Source organism: Dendrobates tinctorius, unplaced genomic scaffold, assembly GCF_039654945.1.
Source record: "Dendrobates tinctorius isolate UK_male_01 unplaced genomic scaffold, ASM3965494v1 ptg000007l, whole genome shotgun sequence".
Lineage (NCBI taxonomy): Eukaryota > Metazoa > Chordata > Amphibia > Anura > Dendrobatidae > Dendrobates > Dendrobates tinctorius.
Genome location: NW_027361675.1, coordinates 44,665,262 through 44,688,881, shown reverse-complemented (window position 1 = coordinate 44,688,881; position 23,620 = coordinate 44,665,262). Strand labels below are relative to the sequence as shown.

The window sequence follows — 23,620 nt, the reverse complement described above, 5'->3', positions numbered from 1 at the left end:
GGGGTGGAGTCCCAAAAGGGGGCGGTGACCCAAATCGGGGTGGTAGCCCAAAAAGGGGTGGAGTCCCAAATTGGGGTGGTAGCCAAAAAAGAAGTGGAGTCCCAAAAGGGGGTGGAGTCCCAAATTGGGGTGGTAACCCAAAAAGGGGTGGAGTCTCAGAGGGAGGCGGTAACCCAAATTGGGGTGGTGGTCCAGAAAGGGGCCGAGTTTGATGAAATGGCAGCACTGGTTGGCTCAGTGGGTATGTCTGGGAAACTGCAGTGTTCATGTATGTCATTTCCAGAATGTGGGATATTCTTTCCGAGTGATGACTGGCCGCAAGTGTGTTCCGTGATGCTACACCGGGAAGGGATCTCGGGACGGTTGGACTCAAAGAGTCAGGTGACGCTGGTAGGAACTCCTCTCACTTTCTGTCTGACTGAGAAAATGGTCCAGGTTCGCTGTGCACATGGGGTCACAGTGAACTATGCGGTAGACAGAATAATGTTTGAGGGTCTCGAAGGCAGTGAGTGCCAAGGGGGCAGTATACCATCAGACTTAGTGTATGCCTTGGAGTGGGGCCGGGACTTTGTCAGGTTTGATGATATATGCCAGGAGGGTGGAGACATTCCTACTGTTGGGCTAACCAATACGAAGACGGTGATGGCTCCTGACGTGGAAAGGTCAGAGGTGGAAGTGACCGGGAAAAGGGGTATGTCAGCCCAACGGACGGACCAGACATCTCGTGACAAAACTGGCACTGACCTGGTGGATAAGACGGCTGAAGTACTCACACGGTTAGTGAGTAACTGGAGGGATGACTCAGACTCTGGGGGTGACTGTGGCTCTGAGAGAGACAGGGAGCACAGAATAGCAGGGCTAGAGAAAGAAGTCTCTGAGCTCAAAGGTCACATGGTAACGTGGCAAGGACTGAATCAGGCCCTCAGAGAAGAGGTGGATGAACATGTCAAACGAGAAAGCGTACTGAGACAAATGGCCGAGCACAGGGTCGAGGAGCTCGAGAGAGAAGTCTTGGAGCTCAGAGGTCACCTGTCCACCTGGCAAAGTGTGAACAAGAACCTCAAGGAAGAGATGGAGGAACTCAGAGGAGTAGTAAAAAGTCTTCTGCGAGAGAAGTTGGACGAAGACTTACCGCGGGTGAACGCGAGTGATAATAAGACAGAACTGTCAGTAGCCATCGTGGCAAAGGGACATGAAGTGATCCCATCGTGTGAAGTTGGTGGGTTAAGAACTAAAGAAGACAGTCACCCGGTCGGGGCAACTGTAGTGAGGGAAGTGTCCGTGGTAAAGCCAGATCCTTCGGTCCAGGAAGAGAGCAAGACCATGACCTTCCAGTCTGTGATTGATGTACCAGAGGACATGCAAGAAGCCTGTGCTGAGGAAGGTGTGCATGAAGCTTTCAAAGAGGAGGTCAAGGCGTGTGAGGTGCACTGGGCACCTGAGACTCGGCAGTTAGTGATAGTATCAGCCAGAGAAGATACATCAAACCGAGTAGCTGTCCTGAAAGAGATGCATTTGCAGTGTCTACGTGTCAAACAATTGGTTAGGCAGAGTAATGTGAAGGCTGCTCGACGCCTAGAGATAGCAAGAGAGGCTATGGATCGGCGGGGTTTGCGGAAAGATGTGGTTCCGGTACCCAAAGCTCTGATTGGGAGAATCATTGGAAGATCCGGGAAGGTGATGCAAGACCTCGTGAATATCTGCGGTGTGATGAGGGTGAGGATCCCTCCTGATGATGAAGACCCGGTATCCAGTGAAGTGGGTAGAATTCCGATCATCGTGGTTGGCTCCATGGAGAGCCTGAGAGATTTTCAGATGCTCGTGGAGTATCGGGTGGGGTACCTGAAAGAAATTGAGCAGTTGAGGCTGGACCGTCAGCGAATTAATAAAGAAGTACGGAATACCAGGTGGCGGCCGCCTCCAACCCAAGATGTAAGGACCCGAAGGGTTCCTCCAAGTAGTGACATGGCAGGTGGCCGAAGAATGTCAGAAAGTGGCAGTACGATGGGCCGTGCGAGGCTGAGAGACAGCAGTTCCTGTGAGACGCTGAATGGGTCAGACTCAGGCCAGACAGTAGGACCGATTAAGACTGATGACCGTACCAACCGGGAAAGCCGGTCAGTGGGAGAACGGTCAGGTGACGAAGCGCACTCTAGGAGGGTGGTGACTAAACAGTGTCTGATGATGCAGACAGACTGCAAATGGAGGGTCAAAGACAATGACCGATATTCTGACTGCTTGGGGCGGGGGAGGCCTAATGCAGAGATGAGGCCGTATGACAGATGGAGACGGTTCTCTCGACCTGTGGGGCAAGGTGTAATGTGTGCCCGGTCTCGAGATCCTGGTGTAAGATTGTGTGTTCAACCCCACAAGTTTGAACAGAGGGGCGGGTTATGTGGTGTAATGACCACTGTGTCCACTAGGGGGCGCTGTGTGGATGTCCCAAGAGAGAGGATGAGTGGCAGAATACGGAGTGGCCGTGGTGTGTCTCAAAGTGGGTGGCTTTGAGATGAAGGCTTGGTTATGTGCTGATCAGCAGAGCTGATCTGTCGTGCCTATGTGTTAGGGAGAAGCCTTCAGGCAGCTGGAGAGATGGGTGGGTTCTAGCTGCCCACAAACCCACCCAGGGGTGTGTCTGATAACACCTATAGTAAAAGGCTGTGTGAGTAGGTGAAGGACCTGAGATGAGGTCATAGCCATGTGACCCAGGGGGCGTGGCTACGGACCATATAACGTAGCCAGGGTGAATGCTGGGACCTGATTGGTCCAGTTTGGAAGGTCCCGTGAGGAGAAGGATCTCCTCACTAACAGCCTGTGGAGCGGCTGTGTGGGTAATGGCGGCCAGTGTCTGAGAGTCCCTGAGGAGTGAGTGGATGTCTGCAGCCTGGAGAAACAGCCATATGGGAACCCTGACGTGGGTGAGATAACCCTGGGGCTAAATAGCCTGTATAATGGACGCTATGCTGTCATGTGAAGATATATAATGGAAGCTGCGCTGTTGTATATTGCTGCTGTGGTTTATGATGGCAAATAAACCTCATGGACTGTTATGGCTTATGAAAACCCGAGCTGGATCTGATTGTGTGGCTGCCAAGCGAGTGTCCCCCAACCTTGAATAACAGCGCTACCTCACAGTATGCTGATGTATTGTTGGTACAAACACATCATTTTTTGTACATAACAACTAAATAATTTTAGTACATAAATCACCCAATATTGAATAACATGTACCCAACTGAAGGGAGAAGACAAGTCAGTTCACATAATGACTTTTGTACGCTGTAACAACGGACATAATGAATAAGTGAATAAACTCAGACTGATATAATCCTTTAAAATTGTAATTACCGGAGGAAATTGTATAAATACTTCCATGTTGTAATCAAATTATAGGCTGATAAATCTAATGATACTATAAGTAGACAATTTCTTACGTGCAGGGACCTTCTGGCTGCTATATAGGAAGCCTACAAAATCATCCTACAATATTTACTGCTTTGTTATATTCTGCTATATTCTTCTGTTATATTAATAAAATATAATAATAGTTCTCAAAGTCCAATCTCCAATCATGAAGAGTAAAGCGCCCGTTACACATAGCGATATCGCTAGCAATATCGCTGTAAAGTCACCGATTTTGTGACGTAGCAATGATATTGCTAGCGATATCGCTACATGTGATACCTCCGACCGGCTCCCCCGCTGGTTATCACTGATCGTGCAAGAAGGTCCTGGACCATTTCTCGTCGGGCGCTTCCTGCTGGGGCTTCCTGTGGCGCCGACGAGCGACGCGTGGACGCGGGCGGGAGGACGTCAGGATCGCCGCGTCTGACAGGTAAGTAGCGACCCCCGACCCCTGCGATGTCACAGCCTCGCTCAATACACTTGTATTGAGTGAGGCCACGCCCACTAGACAGGTTCTGGCTATGAATATGCATATCGCATGCCTGATCGCCATACCCGAAGCAGGCCACGACGAATCCTCGCAGCAAAAAAAAGGGGGCAGGGAGGATTCACAAGTCTGTAGTCACACATAGTGACTAAAGACTTTTCATTTTAGACTGGACAACCCTGTTAAACTTCCAGCATCAGCATATTGCTGGGAGTTGACAGTTATTGTGCTTGGATTTATCACTGTACTCTGGTGCTGTTGTCCATTGTATTTGTCCTGATCTTTTCCTGGCTTGTCTGTCACTGTAATCCCTTCTGATATTCACCCCAGCTCATCTGACTCTTCTTATTGGACTGAGCTCCTGTAATCTGATCCCATCTATTCCTTTTACTGTAGTTTTGCATTCTGATTCTGTTCTTGATACTGTCCCAAAAGATACTTATCCAAATTTGTTTGTTTGACCATCCTTGCCCCAGGCTCACTCTTCCAACCAACAGCTACTCCAAAGGTCTCTGTATAGTGATTGATGGGTGAAGGCCAGTGTACCTGCCAGGTCAGGGAACTTGTCCTTGAAGAAAATGTAAATCGTCGTAATATGTAATGTTTACTGGGATGTATAAGGTGAATTGTGACTTGTATTATCGATGTTGATAATGTTTGTAGTTTAACAATAAGGATAGTAAAAGTTAATGTTTGGAACTAGCCCAGAGTGGGAGTGGCTGCGGTCAAGGGAAATTGACGGGTTTCTGGTAGCAAGTTAGATAGGGTCTGGAATGCATAGAGAAAGGATCTAACGGCCAATGTGAGCAATGCCACATTCTTAGGTATTGCTAATTGATGGGAGACTGACAGGAAGAGACAGTGACATCAAGAGAAGTGACTGAGAGACAGAGTGATTTTCCAGAGATGTGTCCTGGGAGAGGATGCCTAGCAGTAAGGTCTGGAATTTATAACTCCAAGCGATAACTGGCCTAGGCAGGACTCAGTATGTGAGACAAATTGATTGAAACCCCAGAATCCTGGTCCTGACCCTGACAATTGGGTCACATACCTCACTGCTCTCGGTCAGCTTCCTAAGCTTGTCGCTGCCTCCTCGCTATGGGGCAGGGAGCCAATGGTGGGGGTATGAGTCACTGGAAGCAGCTATAATCCCAGCAAGTCAGTGGAAGGGTGAGACTCTGTAATTTGCACCATCTTTGATACCTGCTGGGACTGTTCTGTATGCTGTTGTGTGTTGGTGGTTCAATAAATTATTGCCACACTGTTTTACTCTCTCCCTGTGTTGTCTGAGAAGTGTTCTGCCCACGGGGAGAGAGAGTGGGCATTCAGTGGTATGAGCCCTGGTCTTGGCAGTCTCCACAACCAAGCATACAAATATTCACTCACATATAATAGAGGAATGCACCGGGGAGTAGATGGCAGGGGAAAAACCAAAGTAAGAGGAGGGAAGGGAATTATCACACTTACAAACCACACAACAGTCACAGATAATTCCTCCAACACTCCTCATATAAACACCTCACCTCTCCTCCAATCCATGCAGCAAAAGCTATCTCTGACATGGGTTTGAATCAGGACCCAGATTATAAAGGGGATGGGAGAGGCTAACTGAGCTCAGCTGAGAGCTCATACTGCCAGAGTTTCCAACATGGCCGATTAAATCCTGCTCTTCGAAAAGAAATAAAACACCATTTAAAAAGAAGTGCTTCTTTTCAGCGCAGGAGTAGGAGCAATCAGACGCTGCAGTCTTCTGGCTCCTCTCTGCTGCAGTAACCCTGTGACAGTTTCGCTCAGTAAAAAAAATTATTTTTGAATGGTTGTTTCCTCATTGAACTGTGAAACATCTGTTCCTGGCAAACCATCATCATCAGTTACATGCAGCCTGCACGGGCATAGCGCTGTTACAGCACAAGTCCACACACCCAGCCAGAACCCCCACTTTCATATAATGTGCCACGGCGAAAGAGATGAATTCATCACCCACGTCTATCGCCCCATGCCACATTGGCATAGTTGGCACTATCAAGTCTTGCTGCTAGAAGAGCTGAGTGATGACTCGAGTTACGTGGAGAATGGCGACTTTTACATCCAGAAGGTCGTAGGCATAGAAGTCACAAAAGGGTGCAAAGTGGTGTCCAGCCCTTTATAGGTTACACTTACCAGAGGGAGTACTGGAACTGGAAGTGCCAGCCTACAGCGACGAGTAGCAATTGTAGGAGAATAAAGTGGAAAGACAAAGCCCACCCAGTAAAGTGTGACTAAAAAGAATGGGCAGAGGAGCTAGAAAAATGGGATGTGAGCCAGAGAAAACCCCACCCAGAGAAAGGTGGAGCCATGATGGACACCAAGATGTAGAAAAAACGCCATTTGTGGGTTGGAAGCTGGATAAAGAGCAGTGCAATGAAGAGACAGAAACAAGAGTAGTAATGGTAAATCAGACTATTCACCTCAAGAGGCGGAAGGAGGTCCTGAGTACTCGGAGCTGATCAGCTCCTTTGTGAAAGAATTAGGAGCTTGTGGCGTGGGTACGGAACAAAGTGCTCCTGCCAGTCAGAAGAGGCCTGAAGGTAGGATGTACCCTACGCCTCTGGTTTCCTAAGGACCTAGGAGGGAAGATCAAAAATCCAACAGCTCGTCAGTGACCTGAGGGGTCTGAACTGGTCAACGGAAGCGAGAACTCGAGCCAGTACTCAGGAAGTGAACATGTTGGTGGGTCTCTTGCTGAGTGTTTCCAGGAGCTGTTGTCCAGAGGAGAAGTTGTTTACTATGACCCACAGCTGGGGCATGAGTTCATTTACAAGTTCAGGACTAACCATAGGGTCTTTGTGGAAAGGAGGATGGTGAAGATGGAATACATGCTTCATCGATTGCAGGACCTTACATCTGGCTTCATGGTCAGATTCCTGGCGATGCGTGGTCGCCGAAGATGGTATGCAGTGTTTGTGACTCGTGATGGGGGAAAGTTGGCTGATAGAATTTGGGTAGCGAAGAGAGACTGGGAGAGGACCATGGAGGTTCCCCAGCCTGAAGATATGGCGATTGAGCAGAGAAGAATACCCTCACCAGTGGCCGGGTAGGTTGTCATTCAGGTCATGGCCAGGGGGGTTGCTAATGTCCATATGCCTGAGGTTCCGTTGCCAGGTGGGGATGTGCCGCATTATGTAAAAGTACAGGAATGAGATGGTGTAGGAGAAAGAGAGGGATCATCCTCACAGTCTCAAGACACGGAATAGGAAGAGGTTTTTTCCCCAGGATATGTAAGCTAGGCTGGGGAAAGACTAGCCAAGAGAGGAAGGAATGGTGACAGATCTGGATCATGCTGTGTTGTGCCAGATGCACCTAATAAGAGGAACAGCTCAAGTTTCCTGAAATCAAGGTTGAGGTGGGTCAATTACCCATTTATCCGGGACTCCCCCATGCTCCCCCAATGGCCAGAGATGGCTGAAGTTGTTGTTTTCCCCCTTGTTTTGTTTGTCGTGCTTGTGGTGGATTCCCCTGCTGGATTAAGAGACATTACAGCCGCTGGAAGTCCTAAACGCTCAGTCAACGTTTGAGTCTTATCCGGAAAAGGACGATGTTCCTAAGGGACTTATGTGTTCCCATCTCATGGATGGATAATGAGCTAAAGGACTGTGTCCCTGTCCTACGAACTAATGGTTGACAATGGACTGTTCCCTTAATGTGAAGGGCTTCCCTTACAGAAAAAGGGCAGTGTTGTTGGCTCGAGGCCCTTGTTTGGTGAGGACAAATTAACCCGAGAAACTGGTGCCAGGTTAGGACAGTTGTAAGTTTCAGAGTCATAACCGAGAGGACCAGCTCAAACAATAGAAAGAAACGTTATATGGTCTAAGGGTGCCGTCACACTAAACGATGCACCAGCGATCCCCACAACGATACGACCTTGTCAGGATCGCTGGTGCCTCGCTACATGATCGCTGGTGAGCTGTCAAACAGGCAGATTTCACCAGCGATCAGGACCAGGGAGGACGCTGGTATCCAAGGTAAATATCGGGTAACTAAGCGAGCGTGTCGCTTAGTAACCCGCTGTGTACCTTGGATACCTGCGTGCTCGCGCTGGGAGGTGATAGCCAAAGTAAATATCGGGTAACTAAGCTCGCGGCCATACTTGCACCATAGGAAAGAAGATGCAGAACTGCCGGTTGAGTAAAGGGCTCTTGCTAAACAGGACTGTAGTATCGAGCTGGATTGGGTGAAGTAGTGAGAACCAGTGAATACAGAGGACAAGAAAAAGAGTAAAGCAGAAAAGTGAAGATAGAGGACAAGACGGTAAAAAAAAGGAAGGAATCTGTGTGCGGAAGATGTGAGTTTTGAAGGAAACGTTCAAAAGAATGTGTACTCGCTATCTCCTGTATGTGTTCCCTACCAAGTTCCTTTCAGTAAAAAGTTTATTTTGAATAGTGGTCTCCCTCTCTAAACTGTGAAAAATCTGGTCCTGGCAAATCAGCTGTCATGGTCACGTGTGGCTGCACACAGTGCCTCCAGCAGGGCGGATTTAGATGACACGCGTGACCCTGGATACACCGCATCCAGTTGGGTGAATTTAAATAATAAAACGTGCAGCTGGATATGCCGCCTCCAATAGGCGAATTTCGGAAATACACGTATGTCTGGAAACCCCGCCTCCAGTAAGGCGAATTTAAATAATAAAAGGGAAAACCTGGGTAACAATAACAATGGTGGCCCTGCGATAGGGAACGGGGAAGTGGAGACCTCCTGCACTCCCCTAAGTCAGTGTCTCTACACTCCTAACGATCCCTAGGCCAGTTCCGCACCGGGCGCCGATCAGGATACCTAATATCCCTAGCTCGCCCTGCACCTAAACCCTCACTAGTGAAGTGGACGGTACGGAAACTAATCCCACTACTGCACTAAAACACACATAAGGAAAAGAGACAAAACAGGGAAACACCACTTAGCTTTGCTCTGTTGCTTACGCTCCCAGCAACAGAGCCCACCACCTGCGTGCATCTTTTCCTCCGACCGGATCCAGCACCATAGTGCAGCCTTGGAGCAAACAGAGTCCACCACCTGCGTGCAGCTGTCCACAAAAAGAGTCCAGCATAATGAGTCCAGCTTTCCAGCAAAAGAGTCCAGCTTCTTGAGTCCAGCTTTCCAGCAACCGAGTCCAGCATCATGAGTGCAGCTCTACACCATAACCATAGCTGCCACTCCACCAAGCCATGCCAGCCCTTAGCTGCCACTCCAGGACTCTCACTGAGCTGTCCGGGACTCTCCTTCAGCTCCATCCTTCACCCAGGCTTGCTTGTAACTGAGGACTATCACCAGCAGTGATTACCACACCTGACACTCTTTTATAGAGCAATCACACCTGTTTTATAATTACGTGCACAAAACTAAAGTAACCAAAGTGCAATGACCCTAATGGCCACTGGGGGGAAACTAGAACTGAGACCACCACAGTGCAATGACCCTAATGGCCACCGGGGCAAAAACCAAACTTTAGCACACAGCTAAAGTAGAAAAAAGGTTACTTGTGCATTTTCTCTGTCATATCCAACCTGTATCATGACATCAGCATCATTGGTTACACGTAACGTGCATGGGTGTAGTGCCGTCACAGCACAACCAGTCAGGACCCCCATTTTCACATAACATGCTAGGACACATGAGATGAGTACCTCACCCATGGCAACTGTTCCGCGCCTTGTTACAAACTTGTAAAAAAAATTGTTACTTTTGCAGAAAATTTTAAAAAATATTTATTCAGTAATTGTCAAGAAATTGACAACCAATGGTTAACATAGCCATCACATTTGGTAATGTAATGGTGGGAAGACTTGGTAGAGGGCAACATGAACACAACGGCCATGTTAATTTTGTTATCTGATAAAGTTATTTTTTTATATTCCCTCTCATAGTTATATTTTGACATTCAGTAGTTACATAGATGTGCAAAATCTAATAGATGTTTACAGTCTAAAGTGCATAATTTAGAGGAAATGTTAACTATAGAGATGGGTGCAAAGTTATAACAATCTGGATAGATAGATAGGATAGATATGGGATAGGAATGGGATAGATATGGGATAGATAGATATGTGCTCATTTTCAGCACAGTTTTCATTATCTCACCTCTACTGTGTTGTTCAGGACTGTTTTGCTTTTTCCCATATGCATATTCCGGGGATGTTGAAAGAGGAGATTTCTTAGGAGATGTCACACATGTCTTGGCTTCTGACTTAAAGGAAAAAAAATAACAGTAAAAAAGACAAATCAATTGTGAAACAGTGAAAGTACATGGACAGGGTATTGGAAATTACATTAGCACAGGCCATGATGCTTGGGTGCATTTAGAATGAATGACAAAAAAATTATATTCTTTACACTAATTTGTATTCATTGTTTTCACAGTTCTTGCTTATATTTAGACCAGATGCTGTGTGATGTTGGAGTTAATAAGTTGATTCATATTGGGTGGACATTAGGGACATTCCACAGATTCAGTAGAGGAACTGATTAGATTTCCATTTCTCATATATGTTTATACTTTAAGGGATTCACTGTTAGGACGGCGGAACGCACCAAATATAAAATAACAGGAGGTGCGTTCGCCGCCCGGAGTCCACCGTGCGGTAGGTGACAAGACCGCTGCTGAACAATGGCAGATGCACCTAATCAATGAGGTACTGCGCTCGGGTTAACGTCACCCGAATGCTAAGGACGGCTCTGTTCTGGCACAGAGTCGCAAGAGGCAATGTGATGCCGAGACGCGGCTCTGTTAATGTGAAATATGAGGATGATTGACCTCATGGAGATCAACATCCAACACTGCGGAGACACCATCACGTGTTTCTCAACGCAGTGATTCTAGAGCACTGCCCCCATCCCTTATGGGAAATATGTAAAACATGCAAAACAGAAGCTGCGGAGACACCATCACATGTTTCTCAACGCAAGCAATGACTAGCCAGGTCTTTCACCAGGAAGGAACAACCACGGGAAGGGCAGTCTCCAATGAAGGAAACCACCTATGCCAAAACATGGTATCCATCCACAGACAGCTGTTTCGGGGTATTTGCCCCTCATCAGTGTGGAGTAGGAAACTGGCTAGTCATTGCTTGCGTTGAGAAACATGTGATGGATCTGATTGGTCCTTCCCAAGCTAATGGAAGGTCCCGGAAGCGCATCGCTATAAAAAGCCCGCATGGCGGCTCGGCGATGCGCTAGTGTAGCATATTATGCTGTGTGTTTATGGTGACGGATGTGTGGACTGGTGACTGACGCATTATGAAACCCCTTCCCTTGGATATTACGAATGGTGACAGAGAGTTGGATAGTCAGTCTCAGCTTGTGGCAAGCTACACGCCACGTGATCCTCGCCTACACTAGCGTCCGTCGGCGCCAATGTCTCAGCGCCGACGTCTGCGGCTTTACCTGCCGCTGCGCTGCACTAACCGCAGCTACACTTGGTCGCTGTTGCGACGCCACACGCAGGCCTCTGTGACATTAACAGAGCCGCAAAACAGAAGACGTAGGACCTGAGCATGTGACCCCTGCTCTCCAGTGAGAGGTCAAGTTGCGGGCATGCCCAGTAGCACGGCATGAGGACTTAGCCTCAGGAGCAGTTCCCTGCAGAGCAGGTTGCGCTGCTATTGCTGCACCAGAGGTGGCAGCAACATCCAGGCTGTCAGAGCGAGTCTGAGCAGGAAGCCTGGCTTGCCGTGTTTGCTGAGCAACACCCGGAACGGTCGAGGAAGAATGGGAGACCGCAGGATGTCTGGCTCTGGACTCCCGCTGTGCAGTGCCAGGAATCTGACACCTAACATTACCCCCCCTAGGGTCCCCTCCCCTCTGAGCCTCACTGCGCTCAAAAGCCGTGACCAGAAGCGGTGCATGAATATTCTCCACCGGCTCCCAGGTCTGAGCCTTGGGACCATGACCCTTCCAGTCCACCAAATAGAACTTTTTGCCACGGACAAATCTGCGCCCCACGATGGCGTTAACCTCATACTCGTCAGACGATAAGTTTGATGACCCGGTGGATGGCTCAGAAAACCGGACCATGTGAACTGGTTTGAGGAGGGACACATGAAACACGTCCGATATGGCCAAATGTGGAGGAAGAGCCAGGCGGTAGACCACTGAGCTAAGTCGCTCGAGGACCTTGAACGGTCCAATGTATCGTGGTGCGAACTTGGGAGACTCGACCCGCAATTTAATGTTCCGGGTGGAGAGCCACACCATGTCGCCAGGGGATAAGCTGGGCGCGGGTCGCCGGTGCGTGTCGGCGGACGCCCTCATCCTTTCTTTAGATGCTCGGATAGCATCCTGAGTGTGATCCCAAATGTCCCGGGCCTCCACTGCCCAGTCTGCCACCCCGGAGTCAGTGGAGGACACCGGCATTGGGACAGGGACGCGTGGGTGTTGACCATAATTTAGGAGAAAAGGCGTCTGACCAGTGGAATCGGCCACCGCATTGTTTAAGGCAAATTCAGCCCAAGGCAGCAAGGATGCCCAGTCATTGTGCCTGGCAGAAACAAAATGTCGTAGATAGGTGACCAAGGTCTGATTGGCCCTTTCGACCAAGCCATTCGTCTCGGGATGGTAGGCGGAAGACAGAGCTCCCTCCAAAAACGAGACGCAAATTGGGGACCTCGGTCACTTATGATTTTGTCCGGCATACCATGTAAACGGAATACATGCTTAATGAACAGGACGGCCAGACCTCGGGCAGAAGGTAGGCGTGCGAGTGGCACCAGATGTACCATTTTGGAAAAATGGTTGGTAACCACCCAGATGACTGTACTGCCACTGGACTTGGGCAGGCCAACTATAAAGTCCATGCCCACCATTTCCCATGGTCTATCCGCTACTGGCAGGGGAAACAAGAGCCGCGCCGGCCTCTGTCTAGAGGGCCTGTTCCGGGCACACGAGACGCATGCTTTCACGTATGCCTTGATGTCTTGAGCCATATGTGGCCACCAATATGACCTTGGCAGGAGTTCGGTGCTCCGTTAGTTACCAAAATGGCCACCTAGCCTGGAGGCATGTGCCCAGGCAAGAACCTCCGGCCGTAGCCGAGGGGGCACCAAGGTCTTGCCTGGCGGTACAGACTCGAGAGCGATAGGAGCCACGGTCGTAAAACTCTCCGGAGGGAGAATGAACCGGGGCTCAGCTTCTCCTTCTTCCGCTGAGACCACGGAGCGCAAGAGGGCATCTGCTCGGACGTTCTTCTCCCCGGAGAGCAAGTGCAGGGTGAAGCGGAAGCGAGAGAAGAAGAGCGACCACCTGGCCTGACGGGAATTCAGGCGTTGGGCCGTCTGAAGACAGACCAGGTTTTTGTGGTCCGTGAACACCTGAAAGGGGAACCGGGCTCCCTCCAGGAGATGTCTCCACTCGGAGAAAGCCAATTTCATGGCCAGCAGCTCCCTGTCGCCGATGGAGTAATTTTTCTCCACCGGTGAAAAGGTCTTAGAATAGAAGAAGCAGGGATGCTTCCGACCTTGAGCATCTTTTTGGTAAAGGACTGCTCCTGCACCGACGGAAGAAGCGTCTACCTCAAGGATAAACGGCTAATCCACATCGGGACGATGTAAAATGGGAGCGCCTGCAAAGTGGAACTTTATGGAGGAAAAAGCCTTAGAAACCTGTTCGGTCCATGCCTTAGGATTAGCTCCTTTTTTCGTGAGAGCAACCAAAGGAGCTACCAGAGTGGAGAAGTGGGGTATAAACTGACTGTAATAATTAACGAACCCCAAAAAGCGCTGCACCGCTTTAAGAGAATGGGGTTCCTGCCAGTCCATAACCGCTTGCAGTTTGGCCAGATCCATAGCCAACCCCTGGGCCGAGATGACGTAGCCCAGAAATGGCAAGGACCCCTGCTCAAACTGACACTTCTCCAGCTTGGCGAACAGGGAATTCGCCCGCAGGCGGTCGAATACCCTGCAGACATCTTTTCGGTGGGTGGGCAAATCTGGCGAAAAGATGAGGATGTCATCCAGATAGACCACCACCGAGGTAGAAAGCATGTCACGGAAGACGTCGTTGACGAAGTCCTGGAAGACAGCGGGCGCATTACAAAGGCCGAAGGGCATGACCAGATATTCATAATGGCCATCCCGAGTATTAAAAGCTGTCTTCCATTCGTCTCCCTCGCGAATACGGATCAGGTTGTATGCCCCTCGTAGGTCTAGCTTTGTGAAGAGCCGCGTCCCACGCAACCTGTCGAACAACTCGGAGATCAACGGGAGAGGGTACTTATTCTTTACCGTGATGGCATTGAGACCCCGGTAGTCGATACAAGGGCGTAACTCTCCGCTCTTCTTCTGAACGAAGAAGAAGCCTGCCCCAGCCGGTGACACCAATTTCCTGATAAAGCCACGCGCCAGGTTCTCACGGATATATTGGGAGAGACAATGGGTAGACACAACCTCGAGGAGGTTCTGTGCCCAGAAGGAGGTCAATCGGGCAATCATAGGGACGGTGCGGCGGGAGTGTCTCCGCAGACTTCTTAGAGAAGGCGTCCGCATACTGATGGTAAGGTTCAGGAAGCGTGGAGAGATCTGTAGGCAGCTCTGTAGACGCTACCTGAAGACTGTCCCTTAGACACCTTCCCTCGCAGTCCTTGCTCCAGCCCAGTATTCTCCCCGACACCCAATCAATGTGAGGGGAGTGACAACGAAGCCAGGGAACCCCGAGGAGTACCTGATCGATGCCATGAGGCATTATAAGCAAGGACAGGGTCTCCCGATGTGAGGGGGACATGGCGAGACTGAGTGGGACGTCTGATGGGTCACTTGAGATGGCAATGGTGCCCCATCCACCACCCTGATGGTCAGAGGATGTGGGAGTAGTACCAGGGGAATAGATTGACTCTGGGCAAAACTCGAGGACATAAAGTTCCCCTCGGCCCCGGAGTCCAGAGTAACCTCTGCCTCCCAGGTGGAGGAACCATTGTCCAGAGTACCCCGGAATACCGGCTTAGGCGAAAAGGGCTCCATCTGGGATTGGCCAACACCTACAACCATGGAACGGGGTCGTCCCTTTGGCCGCTGAGGACATGTGCCAGCCGAGTGGCCAAAGTGCCGGCAGTGATAACAGCGCACAGAGCCCCGCACCTGACGTGGCTTAGTACCGGTGCGAGATATCTCCATGGGCTCGATGGAGGGAGGCTCCTGAGCAGAATGGCTTAGCGGTTCGGTAAAGGTGGGAGCCAGGTGAATCTTACGTCTGGATTGAGTCGTCTTCCAGCCCGCGCTCCGTGAACCGGAGATCAATACGGGTGGAGACGGAGATCAATTCCTCCAGAGTTGTGGGAATATCTCGGGTGGCTACAGCATCCTTGACGTGTTCAGCTAGGCTTCTCCAGAACACTGGGACTAACACTTTGTCCGGCCACTCCAGTTCGGAAGCCAATGTCCTAAACCGGACAGCATAATGGCTAACCGAGAGTGACCCTTGTGTTAACGCTAACAGTTGGAGAGCCGTATCTTGCGTGACCCGTGGACCCAAGAAGACCTGCTTCAGAGCCGCGAGGAACTGAGCAGGCCCCTGAACCACGGGATCATCACGTTCCCACAACGGTGTGGCCCACTGCAATGCCCGGCCAGCTAACAAGGAGACAATAAAGCCCACCTTGGCCCGCTCTGTAGGAAACCGTGCAGCCAGCAACTCCAGGTGAATGGAGCATTGACTGACGAATCCCTTACAGGTGGCGCTATCACACGAAAACTTATCGGGGAGCGGGAGGGAAGAGATTGTTGGCGAGGGCAAAAGTGTGGGCACACGTGAGACGGCCTCAGCGACCGTCTGGGCGGCAACTAGCGCAGCATTTGCAGCTGAGTTGGTGCTCTCGATAGCCGCCAACCTGCTCTCCAGCTGCCGAATGTAGCGCTGCAGCTGCTGCACGTCTGCCATTGTCAGCCAGACCCGGGTGCTAGTGTAATGTTAGGACGGCGGAACGCACCAAATATAAAATAACAGGAGGTGCGTTCGCCGCCCGGAGTCCACCGTGCGGTAGGTGACAAGACCGCTGCTGAACAATGGCAGATGCACCTAATCAATGAGGTACTGCGCTCGGGTTAACGTCACCCGAACGCTAAGGACGGCTCTGTTCTGGCACAGAGTCCCAAGAGGCAATGTGATGCCGAGACGCGGCTCTGTTAATGTCACAGAGGCCTGCGTGTGGTGTCGCAACAGCGACCAATTGTAGCTGCGGTTAGTGCAGCGCAGCGGCAGGTAAAGCTGCAGACGTCGGCGCTGAGACACGGGCGCCGACGGACGCTAGTGTAGGCGAGGATCACGTGGCGTGTAGCTTGCCACAAGCTGAGATTGACTATCCAACTCTGTCACCATTCGTAATATCCGAGGGAAGTGGTTTCATAATGCGTCAGTCACCAATCCACACATCCGTCACCATACACACACAGCATAATATGCTACACTAGCGCATCGCCGAGCCGCCATGCGGGCTTTTTATAGCGATGCGCTTCCGGGACCTTCCATTAGCTTGGGAAGGACCAATCAGATCCGACGTAGAACCTGAGCATGTGACCCCTGCTCTCCAGTGAGAGGTCAAGTTGCGGGCATGCCCAGTAGCACGGCATGAGGACTTAGCCTCAGGAGCAGTTCCCTGCAGAGCAGGTTGCGCTGCTATTGCTGCACCAGAGGTGGCAGCAACATCCAGGCTGTCAGAGCGAGTCTGAGCAGCAAGCCTGGCTCGCCATGCTTGCTGAGCATCACCTGGAGCGGTCGAGGAAGAATGGGAGACCGCAGGAAGTCTGGCTCTGGACTCCCGCTGTGCAGTGCCAGGAATCCAACGCCTAACATTCACCTCTCAGGAGAAAACTTTTCATTTTCACTATTAAGCGCTTGCTGTAGAGGATGATATCTATTGCATGGTCTTCAATTCATTTAAATAGTTCCTATGTTTAATAATTTCTTTTGCAGTATCACTCTATGGCAATTATGTTGTCTCCCATCAGTTGATTCGCAGAGATTAAGTTGTCAGTGATGGAACAACCTTCTTGTAACCATGCTACAATTTTGGAGATCTACTTAGTTTCATGAAACAAGTGTTCATAGTGTAAATGTACCATTAGTCCAGGGCCTTTACACATCTGGTATGAGTTCACAATATTGAGTGGCCCATAGGCTTCTCACCGACTCCATATTAGGCCTCCTTCACACATTCGTGATTCCAGTACGGATACACACTATAACCTTTGGTGCTATGCACATGTCCATGCTTCTACATGGACCATGTGTCTGTGCAACCCAGAGACATGTACGTATTTTTTCTGGCAGCACGGATGATAAGGGACAATACAAGTCTATGGGTTCATGAAAAACATGTACAGGACACAAATGTCCATTTTTAACACTGCAAAGTATAGGAGAAACTTTGTAATTTCATTCTTTATCCATATTGGAAAAAAATCTGATGACACACTGATGGTAAAAAAAGGACACTTGGATGGCACATGGATGACCTTAACCACTGATAACACCGGTACCGGTGTTCAAAGATGTAGTTGTAGCAATGACTAGGGATATCACGAGTGTGTCATGTCCGCCTGGGAGATCTAGGGGTAGAAGATCACTGCGTATTGTGAATCGCAGATCTTCGATTTTAGCCTATTTATTTTGATCCCATATGAAATGAATTTGGTTTCTTTTGGTGCTGAAGAGGTTACCAACCCTTTCTATGCTGGTCAGGAACATGCAGCTCCATTTCAGCTGCTTCTGATCTGGTCGTTAACTCTTCCTATAAAACCTGTCCAGACTCTCTCAGTGCTGCTGATGAAAGCTCTGCTTCCTTGCTCTTAGGAGACGCTGTGCCGAATAGGAGTTTGTTGTTGCTATTGGAGATTCATCTTCCTGTGCTTTGTGCTAAAGCAAAGTAGTTGAAGTATGGAGCTGTAGTAGTGTTCTGTAGGCTGCTGTTGTATGTGTGTGTTTATCGCCTGTTCCTTTTTCCATTTAGTTTATTCCTCACTGTCCCTATCCTCCTCCTTATTGTTGGCTAGTGCATATGTATGATAGAGGGTTTCTGTTATCCCTGTTTTGTGTTTGTGTCTGGTTTACCATTCATTTCTGTACCATGCCTCATAGGGTTGGGGATGGGACAGATAAGGGATTTTACCGGAGCATAGTAAGGTTGGAGACTCAGGCCTCTCTACCTTTAAGAGTACCCCCCGGGACAGGGATAGTTAGGGTGTGTGCACACGTTGCGGAATCTGTTGCGGATTTGTCCGCGCGGATTTGCCTAAATCCGCAGGTAAATCCGCAGGTCAAAAGACCTGCGGTTTTCCAGTGGATTAGCTTGCGGTTTTTCCCTGTGGGTTGACACCTGATCATGGAGCAGGTGCCAAACCGCTGTGGAATCCGCACAAAGAAGTGACATGCTGCAGTTTTAAAACCGCAGCAAATCCACACGGAAAATTTCGCACCGTGTGCACTGCGGTTTTCATTTTTCATTGACTTAAATGGTACTGTACACCGCAGCAGAAACTGCTGGGGATCTGCAGAGCCAAAACCGCTGTAGATCCGTAGTAGAATCCGCAATGTGTGCACACACCCTTAGGGTGCCAGCTCCAAGGGCAGTTTGAGGGTCCTCTTCCTTACTGAAGACCATCACAGCATGGCAGGGGAATAATGGCATATAGGTAATTTACTGCTATCTATAAATCTATAAAAATAAGCACAACCACTATAAAACTGAACTAAAAATAAAATAAAAAAAAACAAATAAAATGATCTTAACATACTAATTACTGACTGTGCGCGTCTGTTCCAGCATGTGCTTTATGTATACTGCATTCTACGCTTTTCCTTCTTTCTTACCTTAGGTTCTCCTTCACCAAAGGCACTGTGTTTTGATTGGTGTGTATCTATGCTTGCTGATTGAATGCAATATTTTAGGTTGTCAGATTTCAATGACAGGAAACAAGCAAGAGGCAATTCTGTAAACGAGAGAAAAGAAAATCGTTCCAGATCATGAGTACATTTCAGTCTACGGCGTTTATTAATCATTCATGTTCTCATTACTTATTTAAGTAAAGAATACCAATGTTCAGACATGGCAAGCTGTCAAGGAGCATAGCTGAATAAATGACTAGACCTGTGACATATAATACAGATGGTAATTCAACCCTGGTAGAACAACCTGTGCGATCATCTAATAATTAAGTCTATTAATTGTGGGAAAACAGCTTGACATATGGTTGGTAAAATCCGTGATGTATGCATCAAAACCATATGGTTATATGCTATTTTTTTTTCACTCAAATATTCAGTGGTAATTTATTTTTTATTCATTATTTTTATTTTTAATATCAATTTAATATGTAAAAGAAATAAAAGGTTACTGTCTTTTACAAAAGTTAGGGCAGATCTTTAACCTGCAGTGACAGCTTTTGGAAAATTACATCAGAGTTGGAGGGGGTCTTTCTAATCATTGTACTCTAAGTCGCTAAATGCTCCAGTTAATAAAGGGGTATTCAAGCATCGACAAGCTGTAACTTATGCACTCACCAGGTGATCTCTGTTAAACCGTGTAGGTTCTATTTGGACTTCCAATTTATCACTGAAAGCCCTGCTGCCAGGAGGAAATAAAATCTGTTCCTCCAGACTCCGGCTTTAAGTCATAGGGCTCATTCCCACTTGCGATTAAATCGAATGAATACGTGTTTATCTGCAATTTTTTTTTTCCCAGGTCAGATTGGATCATGATCAGACCAGAAAAAAATGATTGTATACGAAAATCAGATTGCATTCACCAATAGAAGTCAATGGGTGTAAGAAAAAAAATTGGACAGCACTCAGACCATGCGAGTGCAGTCCGATTTCTGCACACCGATGTCCTTGAAAGCCTGACATTTCAGCAGCTGCTTACAGTAAAATCACAGCAAGACCCGACAGGAGAGAAGGGATAGAATAGATATACACTCACTGGCCACTTTATTAGGTACACCTGTCCAACTGTGTGTTAAGACTTAATTTCTAATCAGCCAATCACATGGCGGCAACTCAGTGCATTTAGGCATGTAGACATGGTCAAGACAATCTCCTGCAGTTCAAACCGAGCATCAGTATGGGGAAGAAAGGTGATTTGAGTGCCTTTGAACGTGGCATGATTGTTGGTGCCAGAAGGGCTGGTCTGAGTATTTCAGAAACTGCTGATCTACTGGGATTTTCACGCACAACCATCTCTAGGGTTTACAGAGAATGGTCCGAAAAAGAAAAAAAATCCAGTGAGCGGCAGTTCTGTGGCCGGAAATGCCTTGTTGATGCCAGAGGTCAGAGGAGAATGGGCATACTGGTTCGAGCTGATAGAAAGGCAACAGTGACTCAAATTGCCACCCGTTACAACCAAGGTAGGCAGAAGAGCATCTCTGAACGCACAGTGCGTCGAACTTTGAGGCAGATGGGCTACAGCAGCAGAAGACCACACTGGGTACCACTCCTCTCAGCTAAGAACAGGCATCTGATGGCTACTTTCAGCAGGATAATGCGCCATGTCATAAAGCTCGAATCATCTCAGATTGGTTTCTTGAACATGACAATGAGTTCACTGTACTCAAATGGCCTCCTCAGTCACCAGATCTCAATCCAATAGAGCATCTTTGGGATGTGGTGGAACGGGAGATTCGCATCAGGGATGTGCAGCCGACAAATCTGCGCCAACTGTGTGATGCCGTCATGTCAATATGGTCCAAAATCTCTGAGGAATGCTTCCAGCACCTTGTTGAATCTCTGCCACGAAGAATTGAGGCAGTTCTGAAGGCAAAAGGGGGTCCAACCCGTTACTAGCATGGTGTACCTAATAAAGTGGCCAGTGACTGTATATATATATACATAGAATAGATTGATATAAAGACGTCAGTGACATATAAAATTAGTACAGTGCATGTGTAGCTTACTGTACATGTATTTGATTAACAATTAAATACATATCTGAAAAAAATGGTGTGGGAGTTCCCTAAATTAAATTAATTAGCAGAGGGACAGCTGACAGCTGGAGGCAGATGTTTAAACCCTGGGAAGGGGATAGTACCCATGGAGCTTACCAGACTATTCATATCATCTCACGGCTGTATACTAAGCCTTTACTGGTTATTAAAATGGGGGACCCCCCAAACAATGTAGGGTCTCCTATAATGAATAACCAGCAAAGCCTATGCAGATTGCTGATATTAATAGCCTAGGAAGGGGCCATAGATATTTGCCTCATCCCAGACTAAAAACATCAGCTCTCAGCTGCCTCAGAAATGGCACATCCATACGATATGCCAATTCTGGCACTTAGCCTCGCTCTTCCCACTTGCCCTGGTGGGGTGGTAGTATTAAGGTTGATGTCATCTTTGTGTTGTCAGTTGACATCAAGCCCAGAGGTTAGTAATGGGGAGGTGTATACAAGATGCCCTCATTATTAACCCCATGGTAAAAATGTAAAAAAAACAAAAAACTAACACCCAGAATAAAGTCCCTTATTTGAAATAATGACAGACTCCTCTATGGAAGAGTGGCAAGAAGAAAGCCATTTCTCAAAGATATTCATAAAAAGTGTTGTTTAAAGTTTGCAACAAGCCACCTGGGAGACACACCAAACATGTGGAAAAAGGTGCTCTGGTCAGATGAAACCAAAATCGAACTTTTTGGTAACAATGCCAAACGATATGTTTGGCGTAAAGGCAACACAGCTCATCACCCTGAACACACCATCCCCACTGTCAAACATGGTGGTAGCAGCATCATGGTGTGGGCCTGCTTTTCTTCAGCAGGGACAGGGAAGATGGTTAAAATTGATGGGATGATGGATGGAGCCAAATACAGGACCATTCTTGAAGAAAACCTGTTGGAGTCTGCAAAAGACCTGAGACTGGGACGGCGATTTGTCTTCCAACAAGACAATGATCCCAAACATAAATCAAAATCTACAATGGAATAGTTCACAAATAAACGTATCCATGTGTTAGAATGGCCAAGTCAAAGTCCAGACCTGAATCCAATCGAGAATCTGTGGAAAGAGCTGAAAACTGCTGTTCACAAATGATCTCCATCAAACCTCACTGAGCTCAAGCTGTTTGCCAAGGAAGAATGGGCAAGAATTTCAGTCTCTCAATGTACAAAACTGATAGACATACCCCAAGCAACTTGCACCTGTAAACGCAGCAAAAGGTGGCACAAAAAAGTATTAAGTTAAAGGGGCCGAATAAAATTGCACGCCCCACTTTTCAGTTTTTGAATTTCCACAAAAATTTAAAATAACCAATACATTTTGTTCAACTTCACAATTGTGTCCCACTTGTTGTTGATTCTTCACCAAAAATTTACATCTGGTATCTTTATGTTTGACGCATGATATGTGGGAAAAGGTTGAAAGGTTCCAGGGAGCCGAATACTTTCACAAGGCACTGTATATATACATTATATATATATATATATATATATATACATATATATATATATATATATTTTGTGAGGGGTTGACACCGGACCACTTTTGGTGTAAGACTCAGGGTGGTTTATTGCATCATAAAACCGGAACCCGAAATGGTAACAGAAAGCAGCCCGTCTGGCTCAAAAAGAAAGTAAAAAGAAAGTAAAAAGTTCATATACAGTCCTGTCCAGTACTTCTGGAACAACACCTATGGAACATGAGCTTCAGTATGGAGACTTCTTATCACCACACAACACAGCCAGAGAAAAAAAAAAACTGGCTGGACATTTAACTCCCTCCAGCCACACCCTGGAGGTGGAGATATGGTGGGTAGGTGTCCTGCCAATCTCTGACCTACCCACCATGAAAGTTATGCCTGCCCATATAGCGACTGGATTGCTCTCAGCACATATGCTTAAGAAAACACTTATAGCTTTCACATCACACAGGAAAGCAATCTTTGTGACACATATCTCCCCTCATGTACAACACCAGTGACCCTGTCACAATATATATATACACATTATATATACATTGTAGTGTTTTGTACTCACTCAGCTGCGGTTGAGGCAAGTAGCACAGGAGACAGTTTCATAAAAGTGTCCACTCAGGTTTATTAAAACTTCATAAACCGGCTTAAGCATAAACAAATAAAAGATGGCCTTCTCCGGCACAAATTTCCCCCTGGCTGCAGGGCTTTCAGTGCGGTGGCCACACTCCTTTGAAACACTATTGACCTGCAGATTCAACCCATATCTGCAGGTTAATAGAAGTTTCTGACATGACAGGTTCCCTTTAAGGCCTGTTTCACACATCCGTTTGTGTCCATCAGTCAAAATCCGCCATTTTTTTTGACGGATCGGGTTTTTTTCCCATTGAGTTGCATTACCGGCGGATCTTGACGGATGGCCTTCCGTTGGATCCGCTTTTTTGCGGATCCGCCAAAATTTTGATGTCCGCCGACATGCCTGAACGGAGCATGCAACTTTTTTCGGGCGGCCGGATCCGCATTTCTCACTGCGCATGCTCGAAAGACTTCACTCAGCCGCAAATTTAACCCTAAACTCTGTTCTGGCGGCTGAAAAAAATCTCTCTCTCTCTCTCTCTCTCTCTCTCTCCCCCCCCCCCCCAGGCAGCGGTTCCTTTAAAATTCTTCCTTTGGCGGATCCGTTGAAATAACAGTCCGGTGCAAAACATTGTGGTCAGTACAGGAACGGATCCGTGTTGCATTTTCTTGCGTTCGGCAGGCATGTCAAAACAACGCATGCGGACGCATCCGCATACAATACATGTCCCTGCGTACA

At 48.0% G+C, this 23,620-nt stretch overlaps 1 protein-coding gene across 6 annotated transcripts in view; it reads right to left on the bottom strand.

The window, feature by feature from the left end:
* The window catches only part of REPS2 (RALBP1 associated Eps domain containing 2), a 301,690-nt gene that overhangs the window by 205,202 nt on the left and 72,868 nt on the right, over positions 1-23,620 (bottom strand). For all 6 annotated transcript variants that reach the window (XM_073574130.1, XM_073574114.1, XM_073574109.1 and 3 more), the window contains exons 3-4: positions 18,719-18,837; positions 10,007-10,112 (exon numbers count right to left, since the gene is read on the bottom strand). In XM_073574130.1, coding sequence (XP_073430231.1) covers positions 10,007-10,112; positions 18,719-18,837 — 225 coding nt within the window. The remainder of the gene's footprint in view (positions 1-10,006; positions 10,113-18,718; positions 18,838-23,620) is intronic.